Below are 20,002 nucleotides of genomic sequence, written 5' to 3'. Positions count from 1 at the left end.
ATTGCATTAAAGTAAATTGCAAGAATTAAAGACTTGAATTAAAAGTTAATGGTCAATAGTTAATGTTAGTGTGCCATGAGGCAATTTAGCGCAATGTTAAGCAATCGTAAGTGGACTAATGTAGTAACCACACCTATCTGAGGCCGGTCAATAAAAATATAGGCAACAAACACAAGTTAGAGACCATGACTAGTAAGCCAAGCTCCTACAACTTGCCATGCCAAAAGAAAAGGAGAATGATCTTGTATTGATTTAGGTTTTTTGCTTGACCAAGAAGCAACCTATCCTTAATGCAAAGCCATTCACTTGATCTTTGATCAAGATAAATTAGATTTGAATCAAGGAAGGTTAAGCCTCCCATATGTCAAGACTAACCACCAATCTTTAACTCATTGATCAAAAGAAAAAAAGAAGAAGAAGAAGAAGAATAAGAATGTACATGAATTGAAATTCAAATGAGATATCCAACACACATTGATTAAACATGAATAGAATTAAAGTCAATCAATGGTAAACAAAGGCAAAATGAAACTTAGAAGTCAAGAAACAAATAAAATATTTTTGGTATTTTTGAAAATTAAAATAATACTTGAATTAAAATAAACAATTAAAGGTCAAACTTCAAATCCATTTCAAATCAACTTGAAAAAGTCCAAATGGATCATCCTAAGTTCAACAAGGTCAAACAAAGTTTGACAAAAAATTTCAGCATTTTTGGAAACCAGAAACTATTTTTAAACAATTAAAAATGAATAAAAATAACCTAATTGAACTAAAATCTCAAATAAATCTCAAATTAATTAATAAATTGATGAAAATATTTTTCATAGATCCATCATCATTCAAAGAGGTTAAGAAAATATTTTTGCATTTTTTGAATATTGGAAACTATTTAAAATGAATTAAAAATAACCATAAAAGAGAAAATTCACAAAGAAAATATCAAATGACAAAATAAAAAATATTAAAAATCATTTTCAAAAACTAGAATTAAAAAGGGAAATAATGCAATTGGTCCCATATTTTTTGGAATTAAAATGAAAGAGTTATGATTTTTTGAAATAAAATGAAATAAAGAAATAAAATGGATTAAATCAGAAAATAGGAAAAATCTGGTGCGTTAGATCCAATCTCATTAAATGACCTGGCACATCAAATGGATCTCAGGCGCGTGCTCACCAAAGGCATTAGTCAATGAGACACATGCAGCATTAAAAAAGGTCATAACAACTAAGGGTCACGATTAGATCTGGAGACTCAATCACACGGCCTAGATTCAATCTGGCAAAGGGACGGTGGTGTACACCACCGTCTTCTCCGGCGAGTATGGTGATTCCGGCTAGAGTTGCAGGTATGGAAAACTCAACCAAAACAAACAATCCTCATATCATTGGAAAGCTGGGGTGATGTACATCACCCCTGTGCCATTGGTTTTCACTCTAGATCCTCATAGGAAGAGAAATCAGAGGTGGAAAATAATGGAGTTCAAACTGAACTTGATGGATTTGCAAAATTAAACACACAATTCAATTGCCTCTTATGCGAGGACTTCAGAGGAGCCAACCAACACAAGAAATGAGCTATAATCAGTGAGTTTCGAAGGAAAAAAGTTTGATCATCAACCTTTGAAGTAAAGATCTATGGAGCACAATCCTTCCCAATTCTTGATAGCAGCTTGTTCTTGAGATGGAAATAGGGCAAAGCTAAGGAATTAGAGTCCAATAATCAACCAAGAAAGTTGAAAATGGGATCTGAAAAATTGAAGTGACAGAGCAAAATTCCTTTTCAGTGAGGTTTGGATTGAGTTCTGCAGCATATAAGGAGCCTTGAGGTTGAGAAATGGTGAAGCTGAGCACCTCTATTTATAGCAAATGGTGATGCAAGTCATGCAAAGTTCATGTGTGCATGAAGTGAGGGCCTCCATGCATGGGCCTGTACAAGCGCATGGAGGACCCAAATCCAATTGATTTGGCATGCTGAGATGTAATTGAGCTGAAATAGACGTGTACATGTGATTGAATTGGAGTGTGCATGAAGTTTTCAAATGGTTTCTAAAAATGCACATGAATCTTCTCCTCTTTGAAAATGCATCTTACCAAAATGAAACATTGCCTTGTGGGTAATGGTTAGAAAGGTCTTGGCATGAGGAACAATTGTTATGTTGAACAAAAATCCATTTGGAATTGGGAAATTAATGAAAATTGGTCATAAAGTTCAAGGTGCAAAACATGTGCATGTGAAATTTTCCAAAATGGACCAACTTCAAGCCCTTCTGTTGTAATGATGAAAGCCTCAAATGACAAAACCTTTAACATAAAAGTTTTAGATCTTTTCAAGAAAATCAATTTTGACTCAAATTTTGCATCATTTGGATTTTTGATGAGAGAGGTATGGGCACTTGAAGTTGGACTTTTTCATATTTCAATGCCTTTGGTCCAAAGTGACCTATAATGTTTTGCATTATCACGTGTATTTATTTTAGGATTATGAAAATTTGTTCAACATAACAAATTAAGTAGACATCTTAAAATTTCCAATGCATTTAATCCCACCTCAAAATCATAATAAATGAGTGAGTTAGGTCCTTGGGAAGTTGACCCAAAATTAGGGTTTCAGTCAAAATGACCTATAATGTTTTGAAATGGATGATGACCTTCCAAGCTTCAAATAAATTTTTGATGAACATGAACGTTATTCATATGGTTCTTAAGAACAGTTTTTCTCTTGGGGTCATCTTCATTTGACAAACACATCAGAAGTTAGGTCTCAGTGGATTTCAAAATAGTCAGATGAATTGACTGATCAACTTCTCAAGTCCAAACTACAAATCTTGATGAATTGATGATTGAGGACACTAAAATAGGCACATATATGCATGAAATTATGAATTAAATAACTTCCCTTGATTTTATTTGATCATGGGTTGAGGTTGCTTCATGCGCAAGGCACAGTTGATGCACAGATGAATTAGGGTTTCCTTGGGAAACAATCCTCAAGCCCTTTGATCTATCTTGATCAAATTGACAAATTGAGGTACTTGGGAGGCATATATGATGATTGAGAGCTTTGTGAACCATTGTCATGCTTGCTTTCAACTTCATCTGGCCATTCTTTGAGCATGGGGGCCTCCTAGGAGCCTTGGATCTTATGACTGCGCAAGCTACAAAACAAAAGATGTTAGTGACATATTTTTGTGCTTTTGGTTAGTAAACAAAATTATAAAAGCAATAATATACAATTCAAGCATGCTTGGTGGTCTCTAACCAACTCACACAAGTTCCAACTCTAGGGTAAGGGGCCAAGATGCTATGATCCTTGAGGCAAGAAGGTTGAGGAACAATGGACCAAGGAGGAGGATGATCTAGCCCTTGGGAACTCTAAAGCATTGAATGCTATATTCAATGGAGTAGATAAGAACATCTTCAGATTGGTAAACAACTGTGAGGTGGCTAAAGATGCTTGGAACATTCTCAAAACCACTCATGAAGGCACCTCTAGAGTAAAAATGTCTAGACTGCAGCTGCTCACTACCAAGTTTTAAAATTTAAGGATGAAAGAAGATGAAAATATTCATGAATTTCATATGAATATCCTTGAAATTGCTAATGCCTCAGGAGCCCTGGGTGAGAAAATGTCAGATGAAAAACTAGTGAGGAAAATACTCAGGTCACTTCCTAAGAGATTTGCCATGAAAGTGACAGCCATAAAAGAGTCTCAAGACATTTCCAATATGAGAGTTGATGAGCTAATTGGATCTCTCCAAACATTTGAGATGAGAATGTGTGGTGGATCTGAAAAGAAAGTCAAAAGCATAGCCTTCATGTTAAACACTGAAGAGAAAGAGGAAGAAAGTGGTCAAGATACTGATGAAGATCTGGAAAATGATGTAGCATTACTGGGAAGACAGTTCAACAAACTTCTGAAAAAGATGGATGTAAGGTCTAAGTCCAATGTCAAGAACATCTCATCTGACATCAGTAAGTCCAATAATGCTGGAAGAAGAACAAGATCTGATGAAAAGTACAAAGAAGGAAAAGGAGTTCAGTGCCATGAATGTGATGGGTATGGATACATTAGAGCTGAATGTGGAACCTACCTCAAGAAACAGAAGAGGAGTCTTGTTGCTACTTGGTCTGATGAAAGTGAAACAGAAGAGTCTGCAAATCTTGTGACTGCCTTGACTGGAAGATGGGGTTTTGATGAAGACTCAAGTGATGATGAAGTAACCTTTGATGAGTTAGCCACTACCTACAGAAAGTTGTGTCATAGAAGTGAAGAAGTGTGTCAATAAGTTGAAAGTCAGAAGAAAGTGATAACACAACTGGAGAATGACAAGGTAGAACACTTGGAAACCATCTCTAAGTTAAAAACTAAAGCAGTGTTCTTGAATTCCAAACTAGATGAGATGACAAAGTATGTCAGGATGCTAAACAATGGAACTAACACCTTAGACAAAATTCTCCAGACTGGACAAATGACAGGAGAAAAATTTGGCATTGGGTTCAATGAATCCAAACCTTAGTGCAGTCACACTGGTAGCAAATCAAAATCCAAACCTGAGTGCAGTCACACTGGTAGCAAACCAAAGATGTCACATCATATGTCACAACATCATAAAGGAAGATAGCAGAAAGGGAAACTTCAAAGATGGAGATGTCATTACTGTGGAAAATTTGGCCATATAAAACCATTCTGCTATAAGTTGTATGGATATCCTAGTCCTTCTCAACATCAACCTAGACCCAAACATCACATACCTGTCAACAGAAAATAATGGGTTCCTAGGACTGGTGTTACAAACCTGATAGCTCACACTTCCTTCAGAGTTTCAGCCAAAGAAGACTGGTATTTTGACAGTGGGTGCTCCAGACACATGACTGGAAACAAAAACCTGCTAATTGGCTTTCATCCTCATGCCATCAGCTATGTAACCTTTGGTGATGTAGCAAAGGGTGAAATCAAAGGGATTGGTAAGCTCAACTATCCTGGAGTCCCTAACCTTGATAGTGTCCTACTTGTTAAGGGACTGACTGCAAACCTAATAAGCATCAGTCAACTATGTGACCAAGGTCTAACTGTAAACTTCACAAAAACTGAATGTCTGATTACTAATAGAGAAAATGAAGTGGTCATGAAAGGAGTCATGTCTAAGGACAACTGCTATATGTGGAGTTCTCAAGAAACTGGTTATTCATCAATGTGTACTCTAGCCAAAGAAGAAGAAGTAAAGATATGACATCAAAGATTGGGCCATCTGCATCTTAAAGGAATGAAGAGGATTATATCTGTTGAAGCTGTTAGAGGAATTCCCAACTTGAAGATTGATGAAGGAAGAGTTTATGGGGAATGTCAGATTGGAAAACAGACAAAGATGTCAGATCAGAAGCTCAGACATGAGACCACTTCCAGAGTGCTGGAACTTCTCCATATGGATTTGATGGGACCCATGCAGGTGGAAAGTCTTGGTGGGAAGAAGTATGCTTATGTAGTGGTGGATGACTTCTCCAGATACACCTGGGTCAATTTCATAAGAGAAAAATCTGATGTATTTGAAGTCGTCAAAGATCTTTGTCTAAGACTTCAAAGAGAAAAAGAAAGTCATGTTATCAAAATCATAAGTGATCATGGGAAGGAATTTGAGAACAGCAAATTTGCTGAATTTTGTGCATCAGAAGGAATTAGTCATGAATTCTCATCTCCCATTACTCCTCGGCAAAATGGTGTGGTAGAAAGGAAAAATAGAACTCTCCAAGAATTAGTCAGAGCAATGATTCATGCTAAGAAATTGCCCTACCACTTCTGGGCTGAAGTTATGAACACAGCCTGCTATGTTCACAACAGAGTAACCTTGAAGAAAGGAACTCCTACTTGTAGCGGAGTTTTTGTTATCTTTAGGTTTATTGACTAAACCAAATGTAAACATATAATTCGAGTCGCCACCGCACTTTTATTTGTCCAAAGGAAAGGCTAAAAAGCAAACAAAAGCCAAGTAAGAAGTTTTTCAAATCAAAAACTAATAAAAATGCCAGGTATCTAGGTAAGGGGGTTGGTTATGAAATGGGAAGGTTTTACGCACCCAAAACATCCTTAGCACTCTAAGGGAACCTTTTTTGCAAATATGTGTTGTAGGTTGGTATTTGTGAAAAGATTTATGCAAAAGATTGGAGAGATGAGAAGAGAATAGATTATATTTACAAATTTTGTTGTTTGAATGGATGAACCCATTGCCTACGTACCATCACAAAGGAGGATCAAAACCTCGTAGTTCGGGGTAAAAATCACAAAGATTGGTGAATTGATTTGATCAAAAGCCTTAAGGTCTTTTGTTATCAAAGGGAGAAAACTCAACCTACCAACAATCCACCATGTGAGGAGGGCTTCAACATACTAGTGAGGGGTTAACCCTATAATAAGTATGGAAGGCTTATAATCCAACCACTAAGGATGAGGTGAGGTTTACATCAACCACTATGATAACTCAAACCTATGACTAATGTTTATAAAAAAAAGTTTTAATAAGGTGGCCATTGGAACCACAAAACAACTTGAAATGGGTTATATTTACAAGTTAGGTTTATTTACAAAATTAAATCAAAGTTGAATTAAAGTTCATTCATAATGAGTATTTATGAAAATGGTTTTGAAAATTCAAAGGCATAAGGCCTAAGTTTCTAGTTTGAAAGCAATGTCAAAGTTTGCAAGAAAAGATTTTGGCTTGGGTTAGAGTGTAGAGAAGAAGAGAAGGGCTAGTCCTAAAGCATGCAAAGATAAGAGGAGAAAGATAAAACCCTTGGAGTTCCTTTTCTTGAAGTCATAGAGATGACTCAAGATGCTCCTTTCCTTTGGAATTAACACATAAGCAATCAATCACACAATTAAATTCAAGCTCCTAGGATCTCCATTTGGCTTGTCTCTCTTAACTTGGTTACTCGTGACAATGATCCTCTTTACTATCCCAAGATGGAATCCCTATCACACAAGAGCAAACATCAAAAAGTTCACAACATAATAAGGAGAATGGACAAAGAATAAGTTTAGATGAGAAGTCCTTTGAGATCAACTTTGGATTTTAGCATTCTAAAGGCATGAGGCCTAGTTGCTCTTCAACAAGTTTAGCATTCTAAAGGCATGAGGCCTAGTTGCTCTTGAACTCCTTTAAGCATAGGTATGTCCTAATTCTAAGTCCTTTTTCCTTTTGCATTAGGTTCACACAAAACAAAAACATAACAACCACAAGGCAACAATATTTATATACAATAATGAGCTCAAGTGAGCAAAAGAAAAATGACATAAACATAAAATCTGTGCTCAAATGAGCAAAATGAAAAGCGATATGGATAAATGAGCAAGAAGTAAATTGCATTAAAGTAAAGGGCAAGAAATTAAATGCTCAAATTAAAGTTAGTAATTAGTATGGTTATGTTAGTTTGTCATAAGACAATGTAGCGCTATGTTAAGCAATCGTAAATGGACTAATGTAGTAGTCACACCTATCTGAGGCTGGTCAATAAAACTATAGGCAAATAAACATAAGTTAGAGATCATGACTAGTAAGCCAAGCTCCAAAAATTTGCCATGCCAAAACAAAAGGGGAAGAGCCTTGTATGGACTTTAGGTTTTTTTCTTGACCAAGAAGCAACCTATCTTGGACACAAAACAACTCACTTGATCTTGGATCAAGTTGAGTTTGGTTTGAATCAAAGAAGATTAAACCTCTCATTTGTCAAGACCAACCATAAGACATTAACTCATTGGCCAAAATAAAAAGAAAGGGATGGAGATGAAATGAATGGAAAGAGAATTCAAGTATCAAATTCAATTGATCAAATGTGAACTAAGTCATCATCAACCAATGCCAAATAGAAGAGAAATGAAGATTATAAGTCAACAAGTCAACCATAATTTTTTGGTATTTTTTGAATAAAAAAATAAATGGAAAATAAAATAAACAAAATATGGTCAAACCTCAAATTTAATTCAAATCAACTTCAACAAGTCCAATTAAATTCTCATAGGTCTAACATGGTCAAACAAGCTTTGACAAATTTTCTCAATAATTTTTGAAATCAGAAACTATTTTAAAACAATTAAAAACAATAAAAAAATAACATAATATGAATTAAAATCTCAAATAAATCTCAAATCAAATAAGAAATTGATGAGACTATTTTTCATTGACTTATCATGATCCATAGGTATTAGGAAAATATTTTTGGATTTTTCAAATATCAGAAAGTAATTAAAAATGAATTAAAACTATTAAAAATCAAATAATTCACAAAAAATATTAAATGAAGTCACAAAAATAATTAAAAATTAAAATATGAAACTAGATTTTTCAAGAAAATTTTTGGCATTGGTCTCATATTTTTGTGACTTCAAATAAAATATTTATGAATTTTTGAAAATAAAAGGAATTAACTGAAATTAAAAGAAAATAAGAAAAATAGAAAAATCCAGCACCATCAGATCATTTCATTAATTGACGTGACATGGATCACATGGCTCAGAGGTGCGGATGCATTGTACACCCGAGTCAAGCGCGCAGCATATGGCATTAAAACAAGTAAACACATTGGACGCTCGTGATTAAAACGTTGAGGTACAATCCAAAGGTTGGGAGGCTACCACGTGGGGATGGTGGTGGAAACCACCATCTTCTCCGGTGATCCAACAAGTTCCGGCCACCACGCGTAGGAAAATAAATTGCAATGAAAATGAAATGTAAGGACATCAAAATGAAGCTTAGGTGATGTACATCACCACTGTAACATGGATCCTCCTCACCATTCCTATTTAGAGAGAAATGTGAGCTTGAAAATCATGGTGTGTCAACTGGAATGGCACGATTTGAACAATTAAGACCACCACTGGCCTGCCTCAAGTGAGAGGACTTCAAAAAACCACACAAACCAAAGAAAATCACATTGAATTGCAAGATCTAGATCAAAAACGTTTGAGGTTCTACCTCTGAAATGAAGCTTCAAATGGCACGAATTCTTCAAGATCTTGATCTGCTTTTGCTCTGGAAGTGTGATGGAGATGATAGGTTAAGGAATTGAGCTTTGAAGATCAACTAATGATGTTGAAATTCAAGCTTGAAAAAGAGAAAGAAAACTAAAAATTCCTTTAGTGAGGGTTGGGATTTCAATTTAGTAGAAATTCAGATCTCCACTTGGTTGAAAAATGAATGGGAATGAACACTTATTTATAGCTGAAATGGATTGGCAAGCATGGTTCCCTCGCGTGCATGGGATTTGAATTCTCCTTGCATGGGCATGTACAAGCGCATGTAAGGCCCAATGATGGATGCAAATCCTTGCTGAGCTCAACTAGAAATGAATTGGTCGTGCATAATGACCCACACAAGCTTGCACATCAAGTTATATCATGAAATGCCAAAATGGTCATAAGAAGAAAGCTCTTAGAAACTCCCACATGGAAAGTCCAAAAAATTAATGTGAGTAATGGTTGGAAAGCTCTTGAAATAAGGAACAAAAGTCATGTTGGGAAAAAATTAATTTGGCATTTGGAAATTAATTAAAACTGGCTGTGAAAGTTTGGTCACAAAACATGTTTAAGTTTCCCTTTGAAGATTTTCACCAAAAGCAAGCCTCTTCAAGCCCTTCTGTTTCAATTATAAAAGCTTCAAATGGAAAAACCTCCAACACCAAAGTTATAGATCTTTTCAATATGATCAATTTAGACCTAAATTTTGCATCATTTGGATTTTTCATGAGAATGTTATGGGCACTTGAAGTTGGGTATTTTTCAAATTCAATGGCTTAGGTCCAAAGTGACCTATAATGTTTTGTATTATCACATGTGTTTCTTTTAGGATTATGAAATTTTGTCCAACATAACATTTGAATCAGACATCTTAAAATTTCCAATGCATTTGGTCTCACCTCAAAATCAGAAAAAATAAGGAAGTTAGATCCTTGGGAAGTTGACCCAAAATTAGGGTTTCAGTCAAAATGACCTATAATGTTTTGAAATGAATGATGACCTTCCAAGTTTCAAATGGAGTTTTGATGAACATGAAAGTTAATCATATGGTTCTTAAGAACATGTTTTCTCTTTGGATCATATTCATTTGACAAACACATTAAAAGTTGTATCTCAGTGATCTTCAGTTTAGTCAGATGACTTAACTGGTCAACTTTTCAAGGTCAAACTTCCAATCTTGATGAATGAATGATTGGGGGGGCTCACATGGGCTCATATATGCATAAAATGATGAATGAAAGAACTTTCCTTGATTGAATTTGATCATAGGTTGAGATTGCTTCATGAGCAAGGCACAGTCAAAGCACAGTTGAATTAGGGTTTCCTTGGGAAACAATCCTCAAGCCCTTTGGGTTATCTTGATAAAAATGGAAAATTGAGATACTTGGGAGACATATATGATGATTAGGAGATTTTTGGACCATTGTCATGCTTGCTTTTATCTTCATCTAGCCATTTCATTGAACTTAGGAGCCTCCTAGGAGCATGGGAGCACATGATCACTTGAGCTTCAAAACAAAAAGAGTTAGTGACATATTTTTGTGCTTTTGGTTAATAATCAAATAAGAAAAGCAATAATATACAATACAAGCATGCTTGGTGGTCTCAAAACATTCAACCAAGTCCCACCCTAGGGTTAAGGAGCTAAACATGCTATGATCCTTGAGGCAATGCACTGAGCAATGATTATGATGCCATGAGGGATCTTAGGGTCAAAATTAGGGTCTTACACTACTACCTTATATGAAGTCTGGAAAGGGAGAAGACCTACAGTCAAATACTTTCATGTGTTTGGTAGTAAATGTTATATCTTGACTGATCGTGAACAAAGGAGGAAGATGGATCCCAAGAGTGATAAAGGAATATTTCTGGGCTACTCAACAAACAGCAGATATAGAGTCTTTAATTCCAGAACAAAAGTAATGATGGAATCTATCAATGTTGTGGTTGATGATTAGCAGACTGATGTCACAGACGATGTTGAGACATCCCTAAATGATTCCCCAGCTGATTTCCCAGACAAAAATAATGAGAGTGAACCTCCTCAAGCTGAACCTAAAGCTGACAAAATCAACAAGGGATCCTCCATCAGAATTCATAAGGATCATCCCAAAGATCTCATTATAGGAGACCCAAATAAAGGGTTCACAACTAGATCAAGGGAAGTGATCTCACATGGCTGTTTTGTGTCCAAGATTGAGCCTAGGAATGTCAAGGAAGCCTTGACTGGTGAGTTCTGGATCAATGCCATGCAGGAAGAGTTAGGCCAATTCAAGAGAAATAAAGTATGGGAACTGGTTCTAAGACCTGAAGGAATAAATGCCATTGGAACAAAGTGGATGTACAAGAATAAATCTGATGAACAAGGGGTGGTTACTAAAAATAAAGCAAGATTAGTCGCACAAGGATACACCCAAGTTGAAGGAGTTAATTTTGATGAAACATTTGCCCATGTAGCTCGCCTTGAGTCCATTAGACTATTGCTTGGAGTGGCATGTATTCTGAAGTTTAAACTGTTCCAAATGGATGTAAAAAGTGCCTTCTTGAATGGCTACTTAAATGAGGAAGTATATGTTGAACAACCTAAAGGATTCACAGATCCAAATCTTCCAAAGCATGTGTACAAGTTGAGAAAAGCCATTTATGGTTTAAAACAAGCTCCTAGGGCTTGGTATGATAGACTCACAGTGTTCCTCACCAACAATGGATACAGGAAGGGAGGTATTGACAAGACCCTATTTGTTAAGAATGAAGGAGGAAAACTCATTGTGGCTCAAATATATGTGGATGATATTGTGTTTGGTGGGATGTTAGATCAGATGGTCGAACATTTTGTTAAACAAATGCAGTCTGAATTTGAGATGAGCCTTGTTGGAGAGCTGACCTATTTTCTTGGGCTACAAGTCAAGCAGATGGAATATTCTATCTTTCTATCTCAAAGCAAATATGCCAAAAAATTGTTAAGAAGTTTGGCATGGAGAATGCAAGTCATAAAAGGACACCTGCTCCTACACATTTGAAAGTCTCCAAAGATGAAAATGGTGTTAGTGTAGATCAAAGTCTATACAAAAGCATGATAGGAAGTCTGTTATATCTCACAGCAAGCAGACCTGACATTGCTTTTGCTGTAGGTGTTTGTGCTAGATATCAAGCTGAACCAAAAGTCAGTCACATAAACCAAGTGAAGAGGATACTGAAATATATCAATGGCACCAGTGACTATGGGATATTGTATACTCATGGTTCTGGATCTATGCTGACTGGATACTATGATGTTGACTGGGCTGGAAGTGTTGATGATAGGAAAAGCACATCAGGAGGATGTTTCTTCTTGGGGAACAACTTAATATCATGGTTTAGTAAGAAACAAAATTGTGTGTCCCTTTCCACTACTGAAGCTGAATACATAGCAGCTGGAAGTAGTTGTTCTCAACTGGTTTGGATGAAACAGATGTTGACTGAATACAATGCCACGCAAGATGTCATGACATTGTACTGTGACAACCTGAGTGCTATAAATATTTCTAAGAATCCTATTCAGCACAGCAGGACAAAACACATTAATATTCATCATCACTTTATTAGAGAACTGGTGGAAGAGAAAATCATAGCCCTGGAGCATGTTACTACCGAAATGCAATTAGCTGACATATTTACAAAGGCTTTGGATGCTAATCAATTTGAATGTTTAAGAGGGAAATTAGGGATTTGTATTCATGAGAATTTATAGCAATTAATTTGGAGTGGAAAAGGTAACAAAAATATTGTCTTCCCACTTAAAAGAAAGTGCCCCATTTATGGTAAATCATTACCTAGTTTTGGAACTACCATCTATAGCATTTTCACACGCAACCTCAGCTCAACCACTTCCATCTTCCTCAAACTTCATCGACCATCTCGGCTGGGGAAACAAAAATTCTTTCATAAGCTCAACAAGATGTCACAACATCCTTCATCTTTTAGTTCTAAAAACACCAAACCTGCGCACAAAGCAAGAACACCCTCCATGGATTTTCTTAATGAGGATATTTTGGAGGTGATTCCCCTATCAGTCATCCCAGGCGACGCTCCTGGTCCTTCCTCCACTGCAGGACATACTCAAGGTAACAGTTCTGATTCAGAGGAAGATGTTGAAGACGATGTCTCAAACATCTCTCCTGTCAAAAGGTCAAATGTTAGAAAATCTCCTGCAAAGGTTGCTGCTGTGCACCTGGATAACATTTCCTTCCATCTTGAAGATGGTGCAGCCAAGTGGAAATTTGTAATCTAAAGGAGAGTGGCTATGGAAAGAGAACTGGGAAAGGATGTTGTGGAAGTTAAGGAGGTCATGGACCTGATCAAGTCTGTTGGTTTAATTAAAACAGATAGTGGGTTATCTCAATGTTTTGAAGGTCTTGTTAAAGAGTTTGTGGTGAACATCCCTGAGGACATTGCTGACAAGAACATCAAAGAGTTTTGTAAGGTATTTGTTAGAGGAAAGTGTGTGAAGTTTTCTCCAATTGTGATCAATAAGTTCCTAGGAAGAGGAACAGAAGGTGTTGTTGAACTAGAGGCCACAGACAATGAGGTCTGTAGGAAAATTACCGCTGGACAGGTCAAGGAGTGGCCAAGCAAGAAGCATCTTTATGCTGGAAAATTAACTGTGAAATATGCTATCTTGCATAAGATAGGGTCAGCAAACTGGGTACCAACAAATCACATATCTACAATCTCAAATGCTCTTGGAAGGCTCATATTTGCTATTGGAACCAAGCTTAATTTTGATTATGGAAGATTCATGTTTGAACAAATTGTCAAACATGCTTCCACAAATGCAGTGAAGCTGCCCATAGCTTTTCCCTCAATAATTTGTGGGATAATCCTAAGCCAGCAACCTGGAATTTTGAGCACAAGTGATATCCCTAGCATAAGGAAACCTCCATTGTCAGTTCATTATAAATTATTTGAAGCCAGTCATGTCAATGACATTGTCATGACATCTGCTGTGAAGAAGCCAGCCTCTCAAGGTGGCCTGATTGTTGAACTGAAAGAGACCTGTAAGGAATTGGAGACTGGGATAAGGGTGGCTAAAGCTAGGAAAGAAGCTCTAGAGGGTCTGATTAATAGCTTGGAGCGAGGAGATATGGATAATGTTGGTCAAGCCAAGGAAACAGATGCCCACACCTCAAGTGAGAGGTCTGAATCTCAAGACAAATCAAGTGGCAGTTCTAGGTCTGAAGCTGATGAAGATGCTAGCTCCTCTGACTGAGCTTTGGTGAATATTGTTCCCCTGTTATGATGTTGTGCTGGATGTTTGATGTTTTTTTTTTGCAGTCTTATATTGATTCCTTGATGTAATTTCCTGGGTTCTTTGTGTTTTCTCTGGATTTCTTTTATCTCGGCTTTTATAGTTGTGTATAATTATGGTTTTGTAACACCTGACAATATGTTTTAACATTCTATGTGACATTCTCTGTTGGACTAATAGACATTTATTTTGTCTCATTGGTCTCTTTGGTCTATTTTGACTAAAAAGGGGGAGAAGTATGTGGAGAGTTGCAGTTAATAAGTGGAGAGCTGCAGTTAATATGTGCTGAAGTAGCTAGGCTATAAACAGATGACATCTGATGTTGAATAGAATGATGTTCTGTGTTGTACAGGTGATGTTGAAGGAGATGTCAGATGGGGTGATGGATGTTACAGGTGTTGTTGAAGGAGATGTTTGTGTTGAACAGACTTAGGGGGAGTAGAAGCACATATGTGTTTAATATGTGTTTAATGTGTGTTTACTAGTTGCTATTATAGCTAGTAAATGTATGGTTTATTACTTCTGCTGCTGATTTGTTTTTGTGAACAAATGGACTGATGTATGTTTTAGCCAAAATTTGCCAAAGGGGGAGTTTGTTGGTTCTATGTGTTAGCGGCAATTTTGGTAAAACCTAGAGTGTTCACAAGTTGTCACAAGTGTTGTCTTGACATAAGATAACATGTACCTGCAGGATGTTTAAAATATGAATATGCAGGATTTTACTGAGGTGTCAGACCCGATGTCATGACATCTGTATACAGAACATTCAGTCTGAATGTTATATATTATGTGATTGCGTTTTTAATGCTAACCTATGTATGATTGATGAGATGATTGAACGCGCTATCAATCTGTAATTACAACTAGATTGACTTATTTTCCAAAGAGATATAATCAACTGTCATGAGAAGATATGAATGGAAAATAGTTTTAGGGTTTTATGATGTCCAAGCCTAGCCAAATGCTTCTATATAAAGGACATGGAAAACCTGGTTTTAGACACAAGAAATAACGAACGAAATATTGAGAGAGAATAAGGGTTTTAGTCTTGTGTGGTCGTGTGAATTGTAAGCCATTCATTCATCCATAGATGATTGAATTGGACTGATTTTTGAGTTGTAATTTGTCCACTCTATGCTTTTAAGAATGAGTGTGTGTTTACTTGATTGAAGCTTTTAAGCAAGATCAAGTATGTGTCTTTGAAGAGTGTCTTCTTTTCATTGTAATTCTTGTTTTATATCACTACTGTGATTGAGGGGGAGTGAGTAGGATCTCATATCTAAGAGTTCTTAGGTAGAAGTCACACGGGTAGAGATTAGGTGAAAAGACTGTAACTTGAAGTTGTTTACTGAGAGTCTTTGAACTAATTCTATTTAGTGTATTTCCTTCCTGGCTTGGTAGCCCCCAGATGTTGGTGAGTTTGCACCGAACTGGGTTAACAATTGCTTGTGTCTCTTGCATTATTGTTCTTTATCTTTAATCCTGTTTGTATTGTTCAGATATTAGTGTCGTGACATTACCTTCGACATCTCATATCTGATACCAGAATTTCATACTCTATAGCCTTTAGAGCGTTCTGAGTATCCCAACATAATACATTTTTATGCTTTAAAGTCAAACTTGTTCAGATTATCTTTAGTATTTAGGATAAAACAAGAACATCCAAAAGGATGAAAGTAGGAAATGTTGGGTTTTCTTCCCTTACACAGTTCATAAGGAGTCTTATCTAGAATAGGTCTAATAGATATTTTATTCTGAATATAACACGTTGTATTCATCGCTTCAGCCCAGAAGTGCTTAGCTACATTTGTTTCATTGATCATGGTTCTGGTCATTTCTTGGAGAGTCCTATTCTTCCTTTCTATAACTCCATTTTGTTGTGGAGTTCAAGGACAGGAGAAATCATGGGATATTCCATTAGAATCAAAAAGCTCTTCAAAAAGTTTGTTTTCATTTTCTTTTTCAAGGATAAAAATGTTTCCTTTAAGTTCAGAAACTTCTTTCTTCAGCTTATCACACTCTTCAACAGTTTCTTTATGGACTCTTTTTAGGACCTTGAATTTCTGTCGAAGCTTCTGATAAGAGCTTAGAGATTCTGATAAACAGGCTTCCAGAACAGAGCGAGAGAAATCAGAAAATACCTCTTCAGAGTCAGATTCTTTTTTGGATGAACTTCCGAATATGGTAGCCATGAATTCAACATTTGCCTATTCCTCTTCAGAGTCAGATTCTGAAGCGTCAGATTCAGAGTCATCCCAGGTTTACATGAGCCCCTTCTTAGTTTTGAAGGAGTTTTTCTTGAATCCTTCTTTTCTAGAAATATCTTTCTTGAGCTTTGGACATTCATTTCTGTCGTGTCCTGGTTCTTTGCATTCATAGCAGGTTACCTCTTTGTTTGGTATGCTTCTGGAAGTTGACTCAGAACGATCTCCCTTATGTCTGGGTCTTCTGAAGTTGTTATTCCTTCTTCTCTAGAGTTGTTTGACTCTTCTGGATAAAAGAGATAACTTTTCTTCATCATCAGAATCTTCCTTTTCAGAGTCATCTTCTTCTTCATCTTGAAAGGCTTTTTTCCTTTCTGGCTTTCATCTTTCTGATTTGGACTTCATAGCCACTATTTTTCTTTTCTTTTGAGGTTTCTCTTCCTCTAGCTCTATCTTATGACTCCTGAGGGAGCTGATGAGTTCTTCCAGGCTTATGTTGTTCAGATCCTTGGATAACTTTAAGGCAGTAACCATAGGTCTCCATTTTTTTGGCAGACTTCTGATTATCTTTTTAACATGATCTGTAGTTGTGTATCCTTTGTCCAGAACCTTGAGTCCTGCAACTAATGTTTGGAATCTAAAAAACATTACCTCTACAACTTCATCATCCTCCATTCTAAAGGCTTCATATTTTTGGATTAAGGCCAGAGCCTTAGTCTCTTTGACTTGACTATTGCCTTCGTGAGTCATCTTTAAGGAATCAAGGATCTCTTTTGTTGTTTCCCTGTTGGTGATTTTTTTATAATCATTGTAGGATATAACATTCAACAGAATAGTTATGGCTTTGTGGTGATTCTTGAAATCACGCTTCTGATCATTTGTCATTTTACTTCTGGTAATGACAATACCAACATCAGATACAGGTGGTTCATAACCATTTGTAACGATGTCCCATAGGTCAGCGTCATAGTCTAGGAAGAAGCTTTCAATTATGTCCTTCCAATAGTCGGATTTCTCTCCATCGAATACTGGTAGTTTAGCATTGTAGTTATCTCTTTCATTGGTGTTAGGCATGATGTTTTTCTCACACTGGATCTCTCTATATTGTTAAGTGTTTGATTCAAAAATCAATAACATGGCCGAAGCTCTGATACCAATTGAAGGTAGAGAAAAACAAGAAGGGGGGTTTGAATTGTTTTTATGAACAATAAAAACTTTTGGAAACGCTACACACACAAAGATAATAACAAACAACATAGAATTTTGTCCTGGTTTGCTTGAAAGTCAAAGCTACTCCAGTCCACCCGGCCAAGGTGATTTCGCCTTCAATAAGGACTTAATCCAAAAATTTAGAAAGATTACAACAAACGTCTAAGAGTACACTGATCTCTTAGCCCTCTCAAGTCTACAGACTTCACAAGTCACTTGACGAAATTTACAACAACTATTTAAGAATTACAAGAATGTGTTTGGTGCTTCTAGATAAGCAATATGAACACAATAGGTACAAATGATCAATGATCACACTTAGAGCAACAACTCGTGTGATAATGTAAAACAAGAATTTAGTGTATGACTAGATTTTGATGTGCAAAATTCTTGTGTAAATCTTCATATTTAGGTATGATGATAGTTGGGCATTTTTATAGTGCTTGGAGATGATACCGTTGAATGGAGCATTGATGTTGATATCTTGCCAATTATGGGACTTAATGACATTAATTTTATTTTCCTTTCCATAGCAGTTTTGGAGAGTATCCAATATTATCCATATAGAGATTCATACCATATTAGGAATACTCATTTGTTAAATTCTTGATTATGATCTGTTGGGCATGATTCAGAGTGCGCGGAATTCAAATTCTTTTCTCAGATCTTGTATTCTTCAGATAGTTGTCTATTGTGTCTGCTTCAGAAGTTCTTAACTGGTCTTCAATTAGATAGTCTTCTGATGTAAGGATGTTTAGAGTTTTCATATGTGGGTTCTTCAAAAGTCTTCAGATAAGGAGTTTCCAGAGTCTTCAGATGACACATTTTGTGGGTGATTCTTTTAAACAACTTTGTCTTCAGCGTAAGAAAGGATACCTTTAACTTCTAAGTCAGCAGTTCTGGACTTTGTGTGACATCAGATGTTGTTTTTATCAGATTCATTTTTTGTTAGAGTTCTGCACGCTTAGAGAATTTTATTAGGGTACCAAAATGTTTCACTCTTTGTTATCATCAAAACTTAGAGATAAATTGCATAACCAAAACCTTGTTCTAACACAATGTTTTGAATAATTTTTGTTTCTGAAGCAACTTCTTCTACTTTCAGAGCTTCTGGAGAGGCTTCCTTGATTTCTGGTGCAGGAAGGCATAATTGGGAATTCCTCAGCTTCTACAATTCCATTAAGGGCATGAACCCAAAATGAAATTTGCTTTCAGCAAGAGTTTACCCAAGATCCTTCATCTTGGAAATATCGAAGTTCATCCAACTTCTATAAGCTTCATGTGCTAAATCACTTGTAGCAGGGTTTGTAGAAGAATGACTGACAGTCATTGCTTTCTCCAAACGTCTCTTAGATTCAGAGTCAAAATCCATCAAAACCTGACCAAGGTCAGAAGAGGATTATTTTGGTATTTTTGAGTATTTTATGGTGAGGTTGATTTTGGACTCATCAAAGTCAGGACCAAAAAGGAAGAATGTGATGGTTGAATAATGGGAGGTGATTCTGGTGAAGTGATTTCTGGTTCGAAGTCGAACATTCCTTCAAGAGTGTCGTCGGAAACATGTCCTTCAGAAACACGTCTTGCATGAGATGTTCTAGGTGTTGTAAAATTTGGATTATTTGGTTGGGGAGCATAAATAATTGGTGGTGGTGAGATGGGTGAAGTTTGAAACTGTGAAGGAGATAATGGTGGTGGTATCTGTTGTTGTTCTAAAACAGGAGCAGAAATTGTAGGAGTTTTTATTGGACTTTCTGTAACAGGTGTTTCTATAATGGGATTAGGTATTGGTTTTGGAATTTCTATGATTGGTTTTGATATTTGTGGATTTGATTCTGGTGGTGGAATTGGAATTGGTTCAGAAATAGTGGATTGAGATGGAGGAGGAATTGGTAAGATTCTAGAAGAAATTGAATCAGAATCTAAATAAGTGTTATCAGAAGGAAGCTTACCATAAACTCTTGAAGACTGGACAATCCCAGAAGTATCCTTCAGAATCATGGCCTTCTAGCGCTCACATAGGGGCACCTCATCTTTGTCCTGAAAGATAGCAATATTTTTTGCTTCTGAGCCCTAGAAGATCCTTCGCCTCAGAACTCTTTCTTTCTCTTTCCATGAACATCTGGGAAAGTTTCCGGAAGGTTAAATTGATCCACCAGAGGTTCAATTCCATCCTTCAGACAGCTTTCCAAGTAAGCCATCAGAACCTGTGGAAGATCAATTTTGGTGAATATAGGGTAGTATTCAAGGGGATTTCTTATACCACAGATATCATCCTTAGGTAGCATGACATATG

At 36.4% G+C, this 20,002-nt stretch overlaps 1 protein-coding gene across 1 annotated transcript; it reads right to left on the bottom strand.

Annotated features, from left to right (window-relative positions):
• Nucleotides 1-19,131: 19,131 nt before the first annotated feature.
• On the bottom strand, nt 19,132-19,707 carry LOC127094117 (leucine-rich repeat extensin-like protein 1). The gene has a single exon (XM_051032983.1). It carries the CDS (start codon nt 19,705-19,707, stop codon nt 19,132-19,134), a length of 576 nt encoding a protein of 191 aa, XP_050888940.1.
• Nucleotides 19,708-20,002: the final 295 nt, after the last annotated feature.

The sequence above is a fragment of the Lathyrus oleraceus genome, chromosome 6 (genome assembly GCF_024323335.1).
Source record: "Lathyrus oleraceus cultivar Zhongwan6 chromosome 6, CAAS_Psat_ZW6_1.0, whole genome shotgun sequence".
NCBI classification, from domain to species: Eukaryota; Viridiplantae; Streptophyta; class Magnoliopsida; order Fabales; family Fabaceae; genus Lathyrus; species Lathyrus oleraceus.
Note: the sequence above shows the minus strand (reverse complement) of the source record. Positions and strands in the feature narration are given on the sequence as shown.

What these genes read in the sequence shown, in the direction of transcription:
- LOC127094117 (XM_051032983.1), bottom strand. Translation starts at nt 19,707, where the DNA reads ATGATTCTGAAGGATACTTCTGGGATTGTCCAGTCTTCAAGAGTTTAT.